This window comes from Macaca nemestrina, chromosome 3, assembly GCF_043159975.1.
Source record: "Macaca nemestrina isolate mMacNem1 chromosome 3, mMacNem.hap1, whole genome shotgun sequence".
Classification (NCBI taxonomy): domain Eukaryota; kingdom Metazoa; phylum Chordata; class Mammalia; order Primates; family Cercopithecidae; genus Macaca; species Macaca nemestrina.
The window spans coordinates 67,315,946-67,337,083 of record NC_092127.1 but is presented as its reverse complement, the minus strand read 5'-3'; the positions used below and the strand labels follow the sequence as shown (position 1 = coordinate 67,337,083).

Below are 21,138 nucleotides of genomic sequence, written 5' to 3'. Positions count from 1 at the left end.
TTCCATCGCTAATGAACAGAGGGTCCCATGACAGTGCAATCTTTTTTACGTTAACTGAAGAGAAATGGGTACTCTTTAAATTTTTTTTTTTTTGAAATTAGGAAACAAAAAGTCAGAAGGAGCCAAATTAAGATGTAAAATGGATGCCTACTGACTTCCCATCAAAACTCTTAACAGAATTGCTCTTGTTTGACAAGAGGAATGAGCGAGAGCATTGTTGTGGTGGAGGACTGGTAAAGCTTTCCCGAGCATTTTTCTAGTAAAGCTATGGCTACCTTTCTCAAAACACTCTTATAATAAGCAGATGTTATCATTCTTTGGCCCTCCAGAAAGTCAACAAGCAAAATGCTTTGAGCATCCCAAAAAACTCTTGCCATGACCTTTGCTTTTGACTGGTCCACTTTTATCTGCCACCCATGCTGGAGTGCAGTGGTGCAATCTCAGCTCACTGCAATCTCGGTCTCCTGGGTTCAAGCAGTCCTCCCACCTCAGCCTCCCAAGTAGCAGGGACTAAAGGTACGTGCAACTACATCCAGCTAATTTTTGTATTTTTTCTAGAGATGGGGTTTTGGCATGTTGCCCAGGCTGATCTCAAACTCCTGAGCTCAAGGGATCTGCTCACCTCACTTTCTCAAAGTGTTGGGATTACAGGTGTGAGCCACCATGCCCAGCCATGACTGGTCCACTTTTGATTTGACTGGACCATTTCCACTTCTTTGTAGCCATTGCTTTGATTGTACTTTATTTTTAGTATTGTACTGGTAAAGCCATGTTTAATCTCCCATTACAGTTCTTTGAAGAAATGCTTCAGGATCTGGATCTCACTTGTTTAAAATTTCCATTGAAAGCTCTGCCTTTGTTGGGAGTTGATTTGGGAGCAATGGTTTTGGCACCCATTGAGTGGAAAAGTTTGCTCAACTTTGAGTTGTTAGTCAGAATTGTGTAAGCTGAATCAGTTGAAGTTGTCTATGGTGTTGGCTGTTGTTTGTGCTGTTAATTGTTGGTCCTCTTCAATTAGGCACAAAGAAGATAAAATTTTTCCTAGCAAATTGATACTCGGTTTGCCACTGTGGGCTTCATCAACATTGTCTTGTCCCTTCTTGAGTTATCCATTCGTAAACTGCTAGTTGCTTTGGGAGATTATCCCCAAAGGCTTTTTGTAAAGCATCAATGATTTCGCTATAATTCCGCCCAAACTTCACCATAAACTTGATGCTTGTTCTTGCTTCAATTTTAGCAGAATTCATACTGTTTTGATAGGGGCTCTGTCAAACTGATGTCTTATCCTTCTTGGTACATTAAAGAAGATCCTGTTCACATGTTTTAACAAGTGAATATGAGTTTATTTTGGTGCAAAATGATTCTGAAATCTACATGTAGTTTTTTTATAATACACATTTTCCATGAACTTTTTGAAGACCTCTCAAATTTATAGGTATTTTTCTTGCTCTCAATATTTTTTCAAAATTTCTCTTTACTTGGCTGTTGGCTGTATTTTAATGGTCCTCTTTCTCTGTTGATAGAACTGTAGTGAAATGTAGTATTGCCAAGTCCCAAGCCCTCTACAGTGCCCAGAGAGGGCTGAAGACAAACAATGCTGCTGTGTTCAAAGTAGGAGCTATCAGCATCAACATTCCTCAGCACCCTGCCACCTTACATAGCATGATGGTTCGAAGTTCTCACCAACTATCTAAACAAATCTCAGACCTAATCAGACAACCTTCTACAGCGTAAGTTATTTTATTTGTTCACATTCTGTGATTCCATATACTACCTCAGGATATTCTTTGCTTCATTAACAAAAGTTTGGAGGGAGATGATGAGTTACTTCTAAGTATCAACCATCATGGACAGTGGAGCAAGAGGAGAGTAGCCAATCGTGATCATGTGAAAATGACATTTGATAGCATTAAAGTACAGTGTCATCACTGCAATTGTCAGTGTTCCATATTGCATAAACAAAGCTTAAGAGATCCTAGAGATTTGTGAGTATTATAAGAGGTACTAATAAAAAGCAACTTGATGAACTCCAGGACCATATCAATTCTTGTTTACTTTGAATTCACTGGAAATTTATGACTGCACAGGTTTAAGAACGTATAGTAGTGATCATTTATGTCCCAAGGCAGCATCTGACCATGCCACATAAATATTTTAAAGGGCAGTAAATTTGAGCATTAACCTTTATTCCCTATGTCTATATCCTTTGTTCATGCATCTTCACTGCTGAGCCTTATTCATGGTCTCCATAAACTGTAACTAATAAAAATACGTGGTGGCAGGCATCTGTAATCCCAACTACTTGGGAGGCTGAGGCAGAATAATCGCTTGAACCCGGGAGGCGGAGGTTGCAGTGAGCCAAGATTGCACCATTGCATTCCAGCCTGGGCAACGAGCGAAATTCCATCTTAAAAAAAAAAAAAAAATACATGTAAAAGGTTACAAAGTTGTCTTACGTTTTATTTCCCACATCCTATAAAGTGGGAAAACATTAGTGTGTCTTTTGAAGGTGTCTCAAAGCTGATTTTTCCAGTTGTTCTATCTAAATCTTTAATTCTGCTATAATGTTTAATCATGGCTGAAGTTGACTAAGTAGTAAAAATTTAAATGTTTTTCCTCTGAACAGAAATATGGAATTCAGAATGTATAAATTTTAGTTTTAAAATGCTCCAAGAAACTTTTCCTTATTATATTATCCGTAGAGTATAGTAGTTGAAAAATCAGACCCTGGAGTCAGACTGATTGGGTTTAAATCCTAGTTTCAGCACTCTAGCTATGCTTCCTCATTTGCAACTTGGAGACAGTGGTACCTACTTAAAGTGAGATAAATGAGACAAAGCACACAGTGCACTAAGAAGAGTACCTGGCACTCAAATTGTTATTATTATTGTTGGAGTTCGTGTTGTCATTCTTAACAGTGGTAGTAGTAGTGGCAATAATATCAATAGTAGTGTGTAATGGTTAAGTCATAGAATTTGGAATCAGACAAATCTGAGTTTAAATCCCAGTTTTGCAATACCGTTAAGAATCACCTTGGCAGTATAACATTCTAGGAGTTTTACATTGTTATTACTTCTTGTCTACTTTTCCATATCATCATTGTTCAACATCTGTTCTAGAAAGTCTGAATATGATCTGATATTGGAAAGAAAACATCTATTCACAGTATATATTTGCTATTTTTCACTGAGAAATCCCATGATTTTCCGCAATAAAATGGTAGCTCCTGTGTTTATTTTTTAATTATTTTTTTTGCTTTCTAGCCCACAGCCTGTAAAAGAAGATATTGCAACCCCACTACCTTCTGAAAAAACCCCAACAAGCGTTAATCAAACTCCTGTTGAAACAAATGAATTTCCTCAGCTACCAGAAGGCTTAGAAAAGAAGCCTATTGTTCTTAAATTCAGTGCCATGTTAGATGGTATTGCCATTGGAGCAGCACTTTTACCGTCTCTGAAAGCAGAATACAAGATGGGAAGAATGAGAAGTCATGGAATGACAGGTAATATTGAATTCTGAATTCACGCTCTTAAAATTTATGATTTCTTTGAGAAATTAGTAATATTTTGATAAAAAGGTAAATTTGGTTTTATAGATATTATAAGTAATTTTGATTATAACATTTAAAGTTCATTAATGATGTTCTCTAGTCAAGTAAAAATACCAATCCCCCATCCCCCACCCCAATACCTTGAATGGCCAGAGTGAACTCTTTTGAACTCCATAAAATTATTCAACTATGGAGGCCATTTCTCCAATTTAAACTTAAGTTGAATAAATCAACCCATTTCTACATCTATTAAGTTTTCAATAGACTGAATAAGTTGTTTTATTTTCACATTGGGTTCGTTTAGCTCAAATCAGAAGTCATTTATTTCTTCAAAACAGCTAATTCTATATGGTTTTGTGACCCTTATATTAATATATCCTATCTCAAAATTCCTTGCTTTTAACATTTATGAAATTTATCATATATACAAAAGCATGTAAATTATACATATACACATTTTAAAGAATAAGTACTGTGAACTCACCAACCCACAATACAACCTAGGAATTGGCACATTACCAATACTTTGAAGCCTTCTTTGGCTGGGCGTGGTGGCTCACACCTGTAATCACAGCACTTTGGGAGGCTGAGGCGGGTGGATCACCTGAGGTCAAGACTTCAAGACCAGCTTGGAAAACATAGCAAAACCCCATCTCTGTTAAAAATACAAAAATTAGCTGGGCATGCATGGTGGCAGGAACCTGTAATCCCAGCTACTCAGGAAGCTGTGGCAGGAGAGTCGCTTGAATCTGCGAGGCAGAGGTTGCAGTGAGCTGACAGTGTGCCACTACACTCCAGCCTCAGCAACAGAGTGAGACTTCATCTCAAAAAAAAAAAGGCAGTCTTCATTTCTCATGGAATTACTACTAGCATGAATTTTGTCTTACCCATTCTTTTGCTTGCCCATATAGTTTTACCATGTATGTATATACTCATAAATGATTTAAAGTTTGCTTTTAGCTGTTTTGAACTTTGTTTATATGGAATCTCACATTTTTTAACTAGGAATTTTTTTATTTGACTAAGCGCTCCTTACATGTTTATATATATAAAATGCCAGTTGATGGTTCTTTTTTTTTGCTTACTTTACCATTGAGTCATTTGTATTTTTCTTGATTCACAATAATTCTTCATAAATTCTATATATTAACTCTTTGATATTATATGTTTATATGTTGTCACCTAGTTGGAGGCTTATCATTTAACTTTTTCTTTTAATCAGCAGACATTCTTCATTTTAATGTAATTGAATTTACCATTATTTTTCCTATATGTTGTGTATTTTTATGTCCTGAAGAAATGCTTCTCTTCCTAGGATAATAAAGATATTCTGATACATTTTTTTCTTGAATGTTCTGAGTTTTGCTATTCATATTTGAGTTTTTAATCTATCTTAATCAATTATTATTGTTCTTACATTTGGCATGGGGTAGTATATAACCAGTATCATTGTATATAACCAATGATCTCAGCATCACTTATTTATTCTTTTTTTTAAGTGATATATAATCCAAAAATTAGTCACATATTAAGTGTTATTTTTAACGTGGGAGTCTGAGTTTTCTATTCTGCTTCATTGATCTCTTTGCACCAGTATCATATTGCTGCCTGACTTTTTCAGGAATTGTCGTGGCTATTTTTGGTCCTTTGCTCTTTCATATACGTTTTTTATTTTTATTTTTGTTTTTTTGAGACAGGGTCTCACTTTGTTGCCCAGGCTGGAGGGCAGTGGCATGATCACAGCTCTCTGCAGCCTTGACCTCCTCAAGTGATCCTCCAGTCTCAGCCCTGTGAGTAGCCAGGACTATAGGCATGCACCACCACATCTGACTAATTTTAAAACTTTTTGTGGAGATGGTGGGATTTCACTGTGTTGCCTAGGCTGGTGTCAAACTCCTGGCCTCAAGCGATCCGCCTGCCTTGGTCTTCCAAAGTGCTAGTATTACAGGCATCAGTCACCATGCCTGGCCTCATAAACATTTTAGAATCAGTTTGTTAAGTTCCCTGAAAAAGCCTGTTTAGATTTCTGTAAGAACTTAATTGAATCTATAGATTTATTTGGGGAGAAATGACAACTAAACAATATTTAACCTCCCTTTTCCTAAGTCTTACTTCTCTGTTGTTTAAGTCTTCTTTAATGTTTTTGTGTAAAGTTTAAAATTTTTCTACTTAAAGAGTTTTGTGCATCTTTTACAAGATGTATTTATTTATTTAGATATCTAGGTATCTTGTGGTGTTGTAGCTATTACGAATGTTATCTTTTGTAAAGTGGCATTTTTCTAAACTGTTGGTAGTCTGTACAAGTGTGCTTGATGCTTTTATGTTAATCTGATACTCAGTAACCACATTAAACCATTATTATCAATAAGTTGTAGATTCTTAGGAGTTTTATCTATAGACAGTCATACTGTTTAAACAGCAAATAATGATACTTTTGTTTCTTTCCAACTTTTAGTTCTTTTTCTTGCCTTATTGTGCTTGCCTTGTTCCATTTTCTTAAAGGAATCAACATTACATGAATAAGTCTGATGTCTGCTGTAGGTTTCTGCTGTCAGGTTAAGAAAATGTACTTATTTTCCCACTGTGCTAATAATTTCTATGAAGAATTATTGGTAAATGTAATCAGATACTTTGTTCTGTTATCTAATGAAATGAAAACATATTTTCTCCTTTATTCTGTTAACATAATTTAAAAGTATATACATATATATGAATATACGCAGATATGTACATATTTATATAAGTATGTGTATACAGTAGTCCCTGCTTATTCATGTGTTTTGTCTCTTCACGTTTCAGTTACCTATGGTCAACTGTAGTCCGAAAATATTACATACAATAAGCTATTTTGAGAGACCCCCATATTTACAAAGATATTTACAGAACTGTTGTTACAGTACAGTTGTTCTATTTTGTTGTTGTTGTTAATCTCTTGTTGTGCCTGATTTATAAATTAAACTTTATCATAGGAATGTATGTATAGGAAAAGACATATATATAGGGTTTGATACTATCTATGGTTTCAGGCATCCACTGGGGATCTTAGAACACATCTATCCCAAATAAAAGGAGATTACTGTATATGTACGCCCATCTCTAGCATTTTGGCTTTCTTTATTAAGAGTAATTTTGCTGAACATTTAGACCTTTCTGTTACCAGCAAGAGAAGCATTTTAAAGTAAATTTCCATATTTGGCAGAGTCAGAAGTCTTAGGCCTTCAGATATTAGAGTCCAGGGCTGACAATAAGTTATACACATTTGGTCATTTATTCAGGGCACCCATGAAATACAAGGGTCCACAGAAAGAGCAAGTCAAAAGTCAGATAGGCAGTTTAGGGTCCTAGAGTAAACACATTGTTAAATATCCAGAGAGGTAAGAACCCAAAATTCTTATTGAAATTAAAGGAAAGAGATAAAAGCAGTAAAAGAATGACTATACTAGTAATAAGGGATGACTCAGTAACTGAGGCCTAGGATTATTTCAATCTTGGTGTTTTTATTTGGCGGTGTGCTAGCAATGGTAGTGGTGGTAGCAACAGTTGTAGACAGTCCCCACCCCTTGCAGCTTGTAAATGATAGTCAAGGAGTCTCCTGGTTGGAGTAGTAAGAGGAGATCAGGGCAATCATGACTCATCTGGTCATTCACAGATGCCCCAATTGGTGAGTGAGCATGTTTCTGTTTTTAGCTAACTCATTCCAGGTGCAAGCACTATAGTTAATGAATGTAGTGAATGTGACATATAGGAGATGACCCTTGATTAGTATTTTGAAAAAAAGAGAATTATTTCTGGCTCAGTTGAGGAGCAGTAGGGATATGTAATAAATTATATACGTAGGCTAAATAGGCAATTTGATGATGTTTGAGTGGAGAGAACTGGTAATGTACAGAAGAATATCAGTAGATTCTGTTGGTTTGAAAGGAGCATGTATATGTACATTACATGTGTAAAGGGCAACAACAGATCTTGATTTTAATAAGGCTTCTCCTCATGCCCTCATAAACAGTTGGAGAAATATGGACTGAATAATAGTAAAGCTGGTATATTTATATTTGTTTGAACAGTTATGTGCCAGATTATTTATTTAAGTGTTTAAGGTCAACAGTAAACTAAAATTCATAATATACCCCTATTTGATATATGGTCCCATGAATAATTATTAAGGTCAAAGAGACATATGTTTGTATAACTTTATACTTTATGAATGTTTCAGTGAGTACAGTTTAATTGATTTGGCAATTTTAGCCATTTCCACACTGAATCAGGATCAGTAGACACATTGTTAACTACCTACTATTCTCTGTGAATAAAGCACTGTGTGGACTGGGGAATTTTTTTTTAACTTGATTAATTTTCTTGTTACAATTCTTTAATAATAAGGGCATTTTATTTCTGTTCTACCTTCTATGAAATAAAGAACGTGGGTGTTTTCCTAGTGCCTAACACACTGCCAGTCTTAATAAATAATACTTACTGGCTTAATAATACTTGCTGATAGACTTGCATATTTAAAGATAGGGAACATTTTATAAGCAACTTTAAAATATGCTTTCATATATTTCAAGATAGGTTTGGGAATATCCATGCATTTTTCTTAGATACCCTTTTTGGAAAAAATGAGGAATGAATGAGTGAATGAACACTAACACGAACAATAACTTTTCTCATTTCTTACAGGTGCACAGACAAGATTTACATTTGAGCTGCCAAATCACAGATTGCGTTTTACTTCAAAAGTTTCTGCCACAGATATGTCAACCATTCCTCCTTCTGCCAGTCTTAACCTTCCTCCTGTTACCATGTCAGGGAAATATATAATGGAAGAACATGATAGTTATTCGGATCAGGTGTGGAGTATAGATGAACTGCCTTCTAAACAAGGTTACTATTTACAGGGAAATTATCTACGTTGTGTGGCAGAAGTAAGTTTACTTTAAAATTTTCTTACTCTTTGTAATTTAGGAGGCTTCAAGATTTATATGTACCAAAATATGTAGTAATCCAAGCTTTTAAGGTAAAGTCTTAAAATCATTTGTTTTCACAGAAGAATTCTATACTGAATCAAGTGTGTGTGTGGGTGTATGTGTGTTTTGTGTCTGTTAGTCTGACTACCCTGTAGTTTTATTTAAACATGCTTTTAAAAATATGTATTAGTTATATATTCCATCTCTGCAATATTTTCGTAGTTCAAATGATTATTAAAAGCAAATCGCAGCTAACTTTCATTATGTGCTTTACACGCATTGACTTCTGCAGTGCTTAAGTAAATCCTATGAGGTAGAAATATTTGTTCTCATTTTGTAGGTGAGCAAACTAAACCTTAGCAAGTTAACATAATTCATACAGGTATACATAATTATTAAGATAATCTAAAGGTCATATTGAAAGATAAATTAGACTTACAGATTAATTTCTTTACTAAGGTTAAGTTGAAAGTAGCATATCTAATTCTATCATAATTTTTTCACTTTATATTTGTATAGCTGTCAAAAGTTTAAAAAGCATTTGGACACATTTTTCATTTGATTTGTGGTAAGCAGGTCGTCTGTTATTTTCCTAATTTGATATAAACTTGAAGCGGAGAAGTAAACACCTTTCCTTAAGTCTCCTAGCTATCAATTGAGAGAGACAGGAGCCACGCCTCAGTGGTCTGCCTCCAGGCACCCTGTGATGTGTCTCAGCTCACTTTGTCAGTTTGTCAAAAACAGTTGCAACTTTATGAAAAAGCAGTGTGCTATTTGTTTTATAAATTTTGTTCTCCAGAACCTGCAGCATCTATAAGAAGGCTCTTTGGGTTCTCTGATAGAAATATTATAACTACGGGGGACATATTTAAGTCTGATTTACCTTCTTAGGCCCTGCTTGCCCTGGAACCTCTGTAAGAGTTGGGATTTCTGTATGTGAAAAACAAGTGTACAAAAAAGTAGTGTTTGGATTCTAACAGAGATTTACTTAAAATATTTTAAGGTGTATCTCACTTGTGCTTTCTACTCTGAAAACGAAAAGCCCCAAGCTCCAGTTTAGACATCCTGCTATCAATGTTCCATTTAAAAGAACATACACGAATACAGTGTGCTGTATAATTCCTTGCTAATACTAGATATTAGAAAGGTATAAGTTTGTAACGAGGCAGAACACAGTCCCGAATTTAGTAAACAATGTATTTAATTTCAACCATTTCAAAGAATCTAAAATTGCATCCCTCTTAGAGTTGCCTATTTTACTATGGCCTGAAATAAACACACCTGAAAATAGTTTCTGGCAAATTGGTTTATTAACTAATTAGTTTATTAACTAATTTGCCAGAAATTTAATACTTTGTACTAATTATAGGACACAATTATATTAAACCTTAGTTGGGTATCTCTGATGATTTGCTAATTCACTCAGATGTAAGCCTGAGACCCAGAATTTTGTTGGTTTTTATTCATAGCCGTATCCTTAGCACCTAACATGGTACATAGAGTAGACGGTCATTAAATATATATTTGATTAAATAAATTGTTTTTGGCTGGATGTAGTGGCTCACACTTGTAATCTCAGCACTTTGGGATAAAGCGGGCGGATAGCTTGAGGCCAGATGTTGAGAACAACCTGGCCAACATGGTGAAATCCTGTCATGGTGGTGGGTGCCCGTAGTCCCAGCTACTCAGGAGGCTGAGGCAGGAGAATCACTTGAACCCGGGAGGTAGAGGTTACAGTGAGCCGAGATTGTGCCACTGCGCTCCAGCCTGGGTGACAGAGCAAGACTTTGTCTCTAAATAAATAAATAAATCTATTTTTACTTAACTCGTCTGTGATTCTAAGACACAAAAGTGGCCATTAAAATTATCATTAAAAGTAAATTTTACTCTAGGAGAAAATTTAATTTCAAAATTAGCAAGTTAAATATATAACTTTGATTTGCCCCCCAGACTTCTCATACCTTATTAACTACTATTATTAAAAAACAAAAACCATTTTGGGAATGGACTATAGTAGTGTTTGGCCAGTAACATATTAGGAACTCTAAATATTTTTAACTTTTCTTCAATATATTGATTTCAAACCATAGATAATTATCTCTTTTTCCTCACTTTAGGGTGATTTATGTAAGAAAAAAGTAAAGCTAATGTAATCAGCATTAATCTAATATGATTTTTTTCTGACAGGTTGGTTCCTTTGAACATAATCTTACAACTGATCTTCTAAACCACTTGGTATTTGTACAGAAAGTGTTCATGAAGGAAGTTAATGAAGTAATACAAAAAGTGTCTGGTAAGATGATCTAGTACCTTACAGTATAGGTGAAGGTTTTTATTCTTTTTGACTGTGTGATGTCCCATATGTCTGTGGTATAAGTATTGATCCAGCATTTGGATATAATTGTCAAATAACTCCTAAGAACTGTCCATTCCTCTTATGGCTTTTCCACCTACAATGTTTGCTTATCATTTTTGTCATGTATAATACACATTTAGGATTCATAAACTTCAGAAAGCTCATTTATGTTTCACCCTCAAGAAAGAAAAGCTTACAGTATGTCTATTAACCAAATTAATCATACTCATTTGGAAACAACATTTAGATAACTGCTAAGATTTCCACCTTTTATCTATACCAGATGATGGCTATATGCTGGCAGCATGGTAAATTGTCTGTAGAAACCCTCATTACATTTTTGCTGTTCCTCAAGAATAGTTTACAGTTCAGCTTAGTCAGTGCTCTACATTTTTCACAAGCTAAAGTATTAGGGAATTAGGGTGAAAAGTTGACTCTGTATAACAATTCTTAATGCTGAGTATTTTCAGTGTGAATGTTATCATGTTAAAAGAATATTTAAGCCACATCCATAAATTGGCATCAAAAGGAGTTTCCTTTATGCTTATGGATTAATTCATTCATTTAACAAATTTATGAAGTATCCAGGTATTCAATTACAATTTTGATGAGTTCTGTGAATGACAAGAACAGGGTGCTATGAGTCTGTGTCATAGGAGAAACTAATCTAGTCTAAAGGATCAGAAAAGGCTTCTCAGAAGAATTCATATCCCAAAACTTAAGAATGAAGCCTAGTTTGGCAAGAAAGAAGAGGTAGAGAGGATGCAGGCAGAGCATACGTACCAGTATTTGATAAGGGTCTGAAGGAGGACAGTGCTCCTTGGATGAAGGAACTAAATTATGTAGCAGCTGTGTGAACAACCGGTTTCCTTGGTTCTCCTGGGTTGGTTCTAGTTGCATCTGAGGTCAGGAAGCTATTTAATGATCATATTGTAGAAACCCTGCAGAGCTGTGGAATTTTACAAGTTAGGTCTTAAAAGATCAGATCATTGGTACCATGGAGTTTTTCTGGAAATGGTTGACTAGAAATCATTAAGGAAGAAATAAGTATATAGTAAAATTCCTTTCTGCCACTGAAGAAGCCTTAACTTGGGAAACATACACAAGTTTTGTTTGGTGTGTCCCATTTACCTGGTTAAAATCACATTATGACATTTTTTATGATAGGAAAGTTGTTAAGAATATATCAAGCTGGCAAACTTATGAGTTCTAAAGAATATTTTCAAGATGATTTTATTACTGAAAAAATATAGGCCAGGCGCAGTGGCTCATGCCTGTAATCCCAGCACTTTGAGAGGCCGAGATGGGTGGATCATTAGGTCAGGAGATCAAGACCATCCTGGCTAACACGGTGAAACCCTGTCTCTATTAAAAATACAAAAAAATTAGCCAGGCGTGGTGGTAGGCACCTGTAGTCCCAGCTGCTCAGGAGGCTGAGGCAGGAGAATGGCATGAACCTGGGAGGCAGAGCTTGCGGTGAGCTGAGATGGTGCCACTGCGCTCCAGCCTGGGCAACAGAGCAAGACTCCGTCTCACAAAAAAAGAAAAAAAAAAAATATATATATATATATGTAGAGAGAGAGAGAGAGAGACAGTAGAGACAGTATCGGACTGTCAGGGTAAGCCTCTCTTAAGGTAGTTTTGATTAAAGAGAAAGGCTTTTCTTAACCTTTAGATTATAGTCAGGAGATTAAAGTATATCCCAAGGTCTGTGAAGAATAAGATGGACAAAGAGGACTGGAAATTAATATTCCTAACCATGAAGACTTGCTGTTTACTATGAGAGAATCAGATGATAGTGCCAAGATCAGATGATAATGCCAAAAGAGTGGCTAGATCTGCTCCTTGAACCATTTCTTTCTGACTTTAGCGACAGCCATGAACCTTGAGAAAATAGCTAAAGTGTAAATTATGTATGATTTAGCTGGCCACAGGGCCTGATGGAGCGTAGGCATTCAGTTATTCTGTCAAGGCCAAAGAACATAACAGGATATTGAGAGCGAATACTTTGAACCTTTGTAGCTCGAATTTCTCAGTACTCTGTATTGCTGCTTCCCTCTCCCATAATCTTCAGTTATTTTCCTTATTTTTTTCTTATATTCTTCTTCATGATTTTCCATCATGTTACATTTAGTGTTAGGACATCTTCTATTATGTAGGAAGACTAATGTTCGTAACAATCATCAAGTTTGTTAGGGAAATACTTTTTAAAAAAATTGATTACCTTATTTGTCCACGAAGGACTTTCAGGAATGCTTGGGTTTCAGAAAGATGTAAATAAGCATTGATCAGGTAAACAGAAGAGACTATTTTTGAGTATGTATGGCCGTCTTAGAAGCATATAAGGAGGTTACCATCTTAGAATTGGGCCAGGTATATATTTATTGATAAAGACATAAAGTACTATGGAATTAATGCAAATAATATAATAGCATCTCTTATGGTTCCATAAACTAAAATTATTGTGCAGTATGTTTTGTGAATGGTGGAGCTTTTGCTTTAAAATTTTAAAGTTTTCTTTCTGAAACTAGATAAAAGGTATTCAAGGTAGTGATAGACAAACACAAAACAAATAGGCCTTTAAGATGTGCTCATGCATCAAACAGTTTTTTTTTTTTTGAAATGGAGTCTCGCTTTGTCGCCAGGCTGGAGTGCAATGGCGCGATCTCAGCTCCCTGCAACCTCTGCCTCCCGGGTTCAAGCGATTTTCCTGCCTCAGCCTCCCAAGTAGCTGGGACTATAGGCACACACCACCACACCCAGCTAATTTTTGTATTTTTAGTAGAGACGAGGTTTCACCATGTTGGCCAGGATGGTCTCGATCTCTTGACCTCATGATCTGCCTGCCTTGGCCTTCCAAAGTGCTGGGATTACAGGTGTGAGCCACTGAGCCCAGCCCATCAAACAGTTTTATCTTCAGAGATGGATTATCAAATGAACAGACACTAAGCTGTTTTTTGTTGTTGTTGTTGTTGTTTTTTGTAAAACAACTTGACTATAAGAAAAATTAGACAGATGTGAATCTTTACAAAACTCTAGACATTTAGAGTATTAGTATTACAATATTCAAAGTGAAAGTGTGCTAAGCAATGTAAAAATCTAAGATTATTTCAGATATGTTAAAGCATGTATTTGTTTAGCAAAATGATTTAAGAGAATATGAAAAAGTGAGAAGCTTACATTTAGACTGTCAGAAAAAAATAGTGTGTTAAGGAAGTATACTGTTAGGTAATGTAACATGAAGATTTCACTCTACTTAGGTAAGTGAAAATTGAAAAAGAGTCTGCTTTTAACCAAGTGAAAAGGATAATTAAAAAGCATGAATATTAAGAAAATGGAAATTGATGAGATATTTGTCTGTTTATGAGAATAAATAGAGAAACAATAAGCCTATCCAACCAACTTGTATATAAATCTACAGGTCCAAATGAGACACACTGTAGTTATGTAAAAGAACTAATGGAGGACCTCTTGGTACCTCTGAGAAGGTACTTCAGTAAATCATGGGTATCAGGAGAGGTGCCCAAACACAGGAAAATTGTGTTACCTAACTTGAAGAAGGGTAGGAAAGAAGCCTCAAGGAACCAATACCCCAAAGGCTAATCCAAAAAAAAACAAACAACAAAAAAAAAACCTGATTTTTTTACTTAGTGTAGTCTCCCTTAGGAAATAAACTCCTTAATAACACTTCTTAAACATAGTTTTTGTTAAGTCATGCTAATACTTTTCAGAAAAATATGAGGCTAGCTATAATTTCAAAATAGCTTAAGCAAGTTAATAGCTTACTCAAGTATACTGGATATGATGCACTTAAACTTATATATTTATGCCATACTATGAAATAAAACTTGATTGACACAAAAGTAGGAGGGTGGGCCAAGATGGCCGATTAGAAGCAGCTGTGGTCCAGGACTCTCACACAGAGCAATGAAAATGGTGAGTGAATTCAGCACTTTTAACTGACGTATTCAGTTTCTTGCATTGGGAGGGACTAGGCAGACAGCTCCACCATGGAGGGTGAGGTAAAGCAGGGTGAGGTGATGGCTCACCCAGGAGCAGCAAAAAGCCAGGGAGCCCCCACCCCCAGGCAAAGGAGGCTATATGTGATTGTGTGACCTCGCCCGGGGAAACCAGGCTTCTCCCACAGATCTTTGCAGCCAGTGGATTAGGAGATTCCCCTCGTGAGTCCTGCCACCAGGGCCTTGGGTCTGAAGCACAGAGCTATGTGGAGTCTTGGTGAAGCAGCACTAGGGCACACACAGAGACACAGGAGTTTTGCATACTCCCAGCAAGGCAGGAAATCCATCCATGCATTCCCCTAGGAAGGAGGCTGAATCCAGGGAGCCAAGCAGTGCCATTTTACAGACCCCACTCCCAAGGCAACTCACAAATTAAGAACTACTGGCTTGGAATTCCACCCGGCCAGCAGCAGACGGCTGGAGACTGCCTGAGACAGACTGAGTTCCCAGGCGGAGGGAGAGCCGCCATCTCTGCAGTTCAAGTCAGCAGTTCTAGCCTGCCTGCTCCAGGGAGTCCGGGCAGTCTAGACTGGGAGGAGTTCCCCACAAGACAGCACAGCTGCTATGCCAGATTGTGGCCAGACTATTTCTTAGAGTGGGACTCCACTATGCCAGATTGTAGGGTCAGACTGTTTCTTTAAGTGGGACTCCAGTCCATCCCTCCTCACTGGGCAGGGCCTCCCTGCCAGAATTTCAGCAACTCCAACCAGGGTTATACATACAGAACTCACAGAACTCTGATCTCTCCCTGGGGGGCGGGGCAGCTGCTGTCTCTGCAGTTCAGCTGACTTAGCCTTTTCAGCCTGCTGGCTCTGGAGAGTCCTGGTGGTCTGGATGAGGGGGGTTTCCCCTACGGCAGCACACCTGCTCTGCCAAGGGGCAGCCCGACTGCTTCTTTAAGTGTGTCCTTGATCCCGTTCTGCCCAGCTGGATGAGACCTCCCAACAGGGGTCTCCAGACACCTCCTGTAGGAGTGTTCAGTCCAGCATTAGGTCAGTACCTGGGGCAGAGGCCCCAGAGAAAGGAGCAGGCTGTCATCTTTGCTGTTTCACAGGCTTCGCTGATACCTGGTGCAGGAGGAACCTGGTGCAGGAGGAACTCAGAACACTAGAGTCTGGAGGGGACCCCCGGCAAACTGTAGCAGCCCTACAGAAGAGTGGCCCCACTGTTAAAAGAAAAATAAACAGAAAACAACAACATAAACCAAAAAGCCCCACAACAACCCCATTCAGAGGTCAGCAACCTCAAAGATTGAAGGTAGATATGCCCACAAAGATGAGAAAAAAAATCAATCCAAAAATGCTGAAAACTCAAAAAGCCAAAGTGCCTGTTTTCTCCCAGATGACTGCAACACCTCTCCAGCAAGGGCACAGGACTGTGCTAAGGCTGAGATGGCTGAAATGACAGAAGTAGGCTTCAGAAAGTGGGTAATAATAAACTTAGCTGAGCTAAAGGAACATGTTCTAACCCAGTGGAAAGAAGCTAAGAATCGTGACAAAACATACAGGAGCTGATAACCAAAATAGTCAGTTTAAAGAGGAAGATAACTGACCTCCTGGAGCTGAAAAACACAACAGGAGAACTTCACAATGCAGTCACAAGTATCAACAGCACAACAGACCAAGTGGAGGAAAGAATCTCAGAGCTTGAAGACTGTCTTTCTGAAATAAGACAGGCAGACAAGAATAGAGAAAAAAGAAAAGGAACAAACAAAATTCTGAGAACTATGGGATTATATAAGAAGACCAAACCTATGACTGATTGGGATACCTGAAAGAGATGGGGAGAATGGAACCAAGTTGGAAAACATACTGCAGTATATCACCCAGGGGGACTTCCCCAAATGAGCAAGACAGGCCAACATTCGAATTCAGGAAATGCAGAGAACCCCAGTAAGACACTCCATGAGAAGATCAACCCAAGACACATAATCATCAGATTATCGAAGGCTGAAATGAAAGAAAAAAACTTAAGGGCAGCCAGCGAGAAAGGCCAGGTCACTTACAATGGAAAACCCATTAGCCTAATAGCAGACCTCTCAGCGGAAACCCTACAAGCCAGAAAACATTTGGGGCCAATATTCAACATCCTTAAAGAAAAACATTTCCAACCTAGAATTTCATGTCCAGCCAGAGGTACAAAGAAGAGTTTGTACCATTTCTATTGAAACTGTTCCAAAAAAATGAAAAGGAGGGACTCCTCCCAAACTCATTTTATAAGGCCACTATCGTCCTCATACCTAAAACTGACATAGATACAACAAAAAAAGAAAACTTCAGGCCAATATCCCTGTTGAACTTTCATGCAAAAATCGTCAACAAAATACTGGCAAACCAAATCCAGAAGCATACAAAAAGCTTATCCACCACAGTCAAGTGGGCTTCATCGCCAGGATGCAAGGTTGGTTCAAATCAATAAATGTGATTCATCACAGAAACGGAACTAAAGACAAAAACCACATGATTATCTCAATAGATGCAGAAAAGGCCTTTGATAAAACTCAACATCCCTTCATGTTAAAAACTCTCAATAAACTAGGTATTGAAGATACATACCTCAAAATAATAAGATATATATGACAAATGCACAGCTAATATCATACTGAATGGGCAAAAGCTGGAAGCATCCCCCTTGAAAACCAGCACAAGACAAGGATGCCCTCTCTCTTACCACTCCTATTCAACATAATATTGGAAGTTCTGGCCAGGGCAGTCTGGCAAGATAAAGTATATACAAATAGGAAGAGAAGAAGTCAAATTATCTTTGTTTGCAGATGATATGATCCTATATTTGGAAAACTCCATCGTCTCAGCCCAAAAGCTTCTTAAGCTTATAAGCAACTTCAGCAAAGTTGTGCAATGTGCAAAAATTGCTAGCATTCCTATACACGAACAACAGGCAAGAAGAGAGCCAAATCATGAATGAACTCCCATTCACAGTCACTTCAAAGAGAATAAAATACCTAGGAATACAGCTAACAGTGGAAGTGATGGACTTCTTTAAGGAGAACTAAAAAGCACTGCTCAAGGAAATCAGAGAGGACACAAACAAATGGAAAAACATTTCATGCATATGGATAGGAAGAGTCAATATTGTGAAAATGGTCATACTGCCCAAAGTAATTTATAGATTCAATGTTATTCCCATAAAACTACCACTGACATTCTTTACAACATTAGAAAAATCGATTTTCAAATTCACGTGGAACCAAAAAGAGCCCAAATAGCCAAGACAGTCCTAAGCAAAAAGAAAAAAGCTGGAGGCATTACACTGCCTGACTTCAAACTATACTACAAGGCTACAGTAACTAACACAGCATTGTACTGTTATAGAAACAGACACATAGACCAATGAAACAGAATAGAGAACTCAGAAATAAGACCACACACCTACAACCATCTGATCTTTGACAAACCTGACAAAAAACAATGGGGAAAGGATTCCCTATTTAATAAATGGTGCTGAGAAAATTGGTTTGCCATATGCAGAAAATTTAAACTGGACCCCTTCTTTACACCTTTTAAAATTAACACTTTTGAGTTAATTTTATAAAAATTAACTCAAGATGGATTAAAGACTTAAATGTAAAACCCAAAACTATAAAAACCCTAGAAGAAAATCTAGACAATACCATTCAGGACATAGGCACCAGCAAAGATTTCATGATGAAAACTCCAAAAGCAATTGCAACAAAAGCAAAAATGGATAAATATGATCTAATTAAACTAAAGAGCTTCTTCTGCACAGCAAAAGAAACTACCATCAGAGTAAACAGACAGAATGGGGAAAAGTTTTTGAAATCTATCCATCTGGCAGAGATGTAATGTCCAGAGTCTACAAGGAATTTAAATTTACAAGAAAAAAAAAAACTCATTAAAAAGTGGGCAAAGGACATGAACAGACACTTCTCAAAAGAAGACATTTATGTGGCCAACAAACATGAAAAAAGCTCAGCATCACTGATCATCAGAGAAACGCAAATCAAAACCACAATTAGATACTATCTCACAACAGTCAGGATGGCTATTATTAAAAAGTCAAGAAACGAGAGATACTGGCGAAGTTGCAGAGAAAAAGGAATGCTTTCATATTGTTGGTAGGAGCATAAATGAGTTCATCCATTGTAGAAGACAGTGTTGTGGCAATTCCTCAAAAATCTAGAAGCAAAAATACCGTTTGACCCAGCAATCCCATTACTGGGTATATACCCAAAGGAACATAAATCATTCTATTGTAAAGATACATGCATGCGTATGTTCATTGCAGCACTATTCACAATAGCAAAGACATGGAATCAACCAAGTGCCCATCAATGATAGACTGGATAAAGAAAGTGTGATACATATACACCATGGAATGCTGTGCTGCCACAAAAAGGAATGAGATCATGTCCTTTGCAGGGACATGGATGGAGCTGGAAGCTGTTATCCCCAGCATACAAATGCAGGAATAAAAAAGCAAACACTGCATTTTCTCACTTATCTGTGGGAGCTGAATAGTGAGAACACATGAACACAGGGAGGGAAACAACACACACTGGGACCTATCGGCGGGGACAGCAGGAGGGAGGGCATCAGGAAGAATAGCTAATGGATGCTGGGCTTAATACCTAGGTGATGGGTTGACATGTGCAGCAAACCACCATGGCAGACATTTACCTATGTAACAAACATGCACATCCTACAGAACTTAAAAGGTTGAAGAAAAAAGACAAGAGTAACCAGTATTAGATACATAGATAGATCATAATAGTAGATTGATATTTTCTTCAGATTTGTTTTGATTCTTATTACTTAGAGAAAATATTTTTTATTATTTAATTGAACAAATAGATAAGACAGCTAACTTTCAAAATTAGAAGCACGTAGTTTTTATTTGCTCACCTATTGTGTTGTGTTTGTTGTATCTCATGAGGATTCCTAAATAACCTGAACCATGGTCTTGCCTATAGAGCCAAGAGAAACTAAGAACTCTCCTAGCTTAATCTCACCCATCCTGTTAGAAAGTGTCAGGATATACATAGAGTCATAAACAATTTTTAGTGGCAGTATTCTAACAAATCCTCAAAATGTAGACATTATTTCATGTAATATTTTCCTCTGTATAACATAACTCATTCTGTATTTCAGAGTAGAAATTGCAACTGTATCTTGGAAAACATAAAAGAAGATCCTATAATCCATTCCATAGTTACTTATTCAGAACTTTAAAATCATATGACCCCAAACTAGGTGATGAGCAAATTACAAGGATATGTGGGTAAAAATTATCAGACTTATTGAATTTATACTTCTGTTTAGAACATTAGGTATTTGAATATATAATAATAAAAACATTTCAATGAACTTTTGATGAATGAAGAAGTTAAGTAGTACAAATAGAGGATGTATTGAAGCATAGAAATGATTTGACCTGATGCTTGATTAAGTTCTACTTTTTGATGATTGAGTGCCTTCCAAAAGAGAGGGACAGCTTGATGAAAGAAAATAGCAAGAAACTGGGACTGAAAGACACATTTATTTACTGAGAATGAGACAAGAATTGTGGGAGTATGAGGAAAATTATGAAGACTCGCAGTAATTGTTGTGAGGAGTATGTTGGAGAAATGACAGAAGATGAAGAGTTGGATCACCAAGCAACATAGGTGCTTAATCATTGCATTCAGGAAAACACTGAGGGTTAGCTAAGGTACTGCTTGCTAGGATCCGCATATATATGGCCCTTCGCCTTAAGAATTCTTTAATTAGGGAAATTGCTGTCTAGATAAATTAATATAACAGAAACGTGTATTTTTTGGCAAACATCATGGAGGAAGGAAGGACCAAATGCTGATAAGCGTGTATCAGAAAGAGTTTGAATAAACAAAATGTGATAAAGAACTTAGAATAGCACTTGGCACTTAGTAAGCACTCAAATATTAGGTATTAGAATTGATACATATATGCACTCAGTAAGCAAATATTAGGTATTAGAATTTACGCATATCTACCTAGGAGTAAAAAATGAATAAAAACAGAATGTAAGTGAGGGGATAAAGTCATTTAAGGAAAGTGAGCTCAAGGAACAGGGATGTGTAAGAGGACTGTGGTTTAGAATTCAAATGATAAAAGCAGAGAGAGTAGTAGTTTAATGTTTTGGAAATAGCATTGAAAAGTAAGCTAAACACCATCTACTACTGGATCAAAGGAATGAATGAATTTGAGATTTCAAAATAATAATGGCAACAAAAAGCCATATGCAAATGAAGTT

The 21,138-nt window shown here is 36.9% G+C and overlaps 1 protein-coding gene across 9 annotated transcripts in view; it reads left to right on the top strand.

Moving 5' to 3' along the window:
- BLTP1 (bridge-like lipid transfer protein family member 1) overlaps positions 1–21,138 on the top strand; it is a 211,758-nt gene that overhangs the window by 129,006 nt on the left and 61,614 nt on the right. For all 9 annotated transcript variants that reach the window (XM_011748835.3, XM_011748834.3, XM_011748836.3 and 6 more), the window contains 4 exons: positions 1,524–1,730; positions 3,264–3,502; positions 8,228–8,472; positions 10,702–10,807. In XM_011748835.3, coding sequence (XP_011747137.2) covers positions 1,524–1,730; positions 3,264–3,502; positions 8,228–8,472; positions 10,702–10,807 — 797 coding nt within the window. The remainder of the gene's footprint in view (positions 1–1,523; positions 1,731–3,263; positions 3,503–8,227; positions 8,473–10,701; positions 10,808–21,138) is intronic.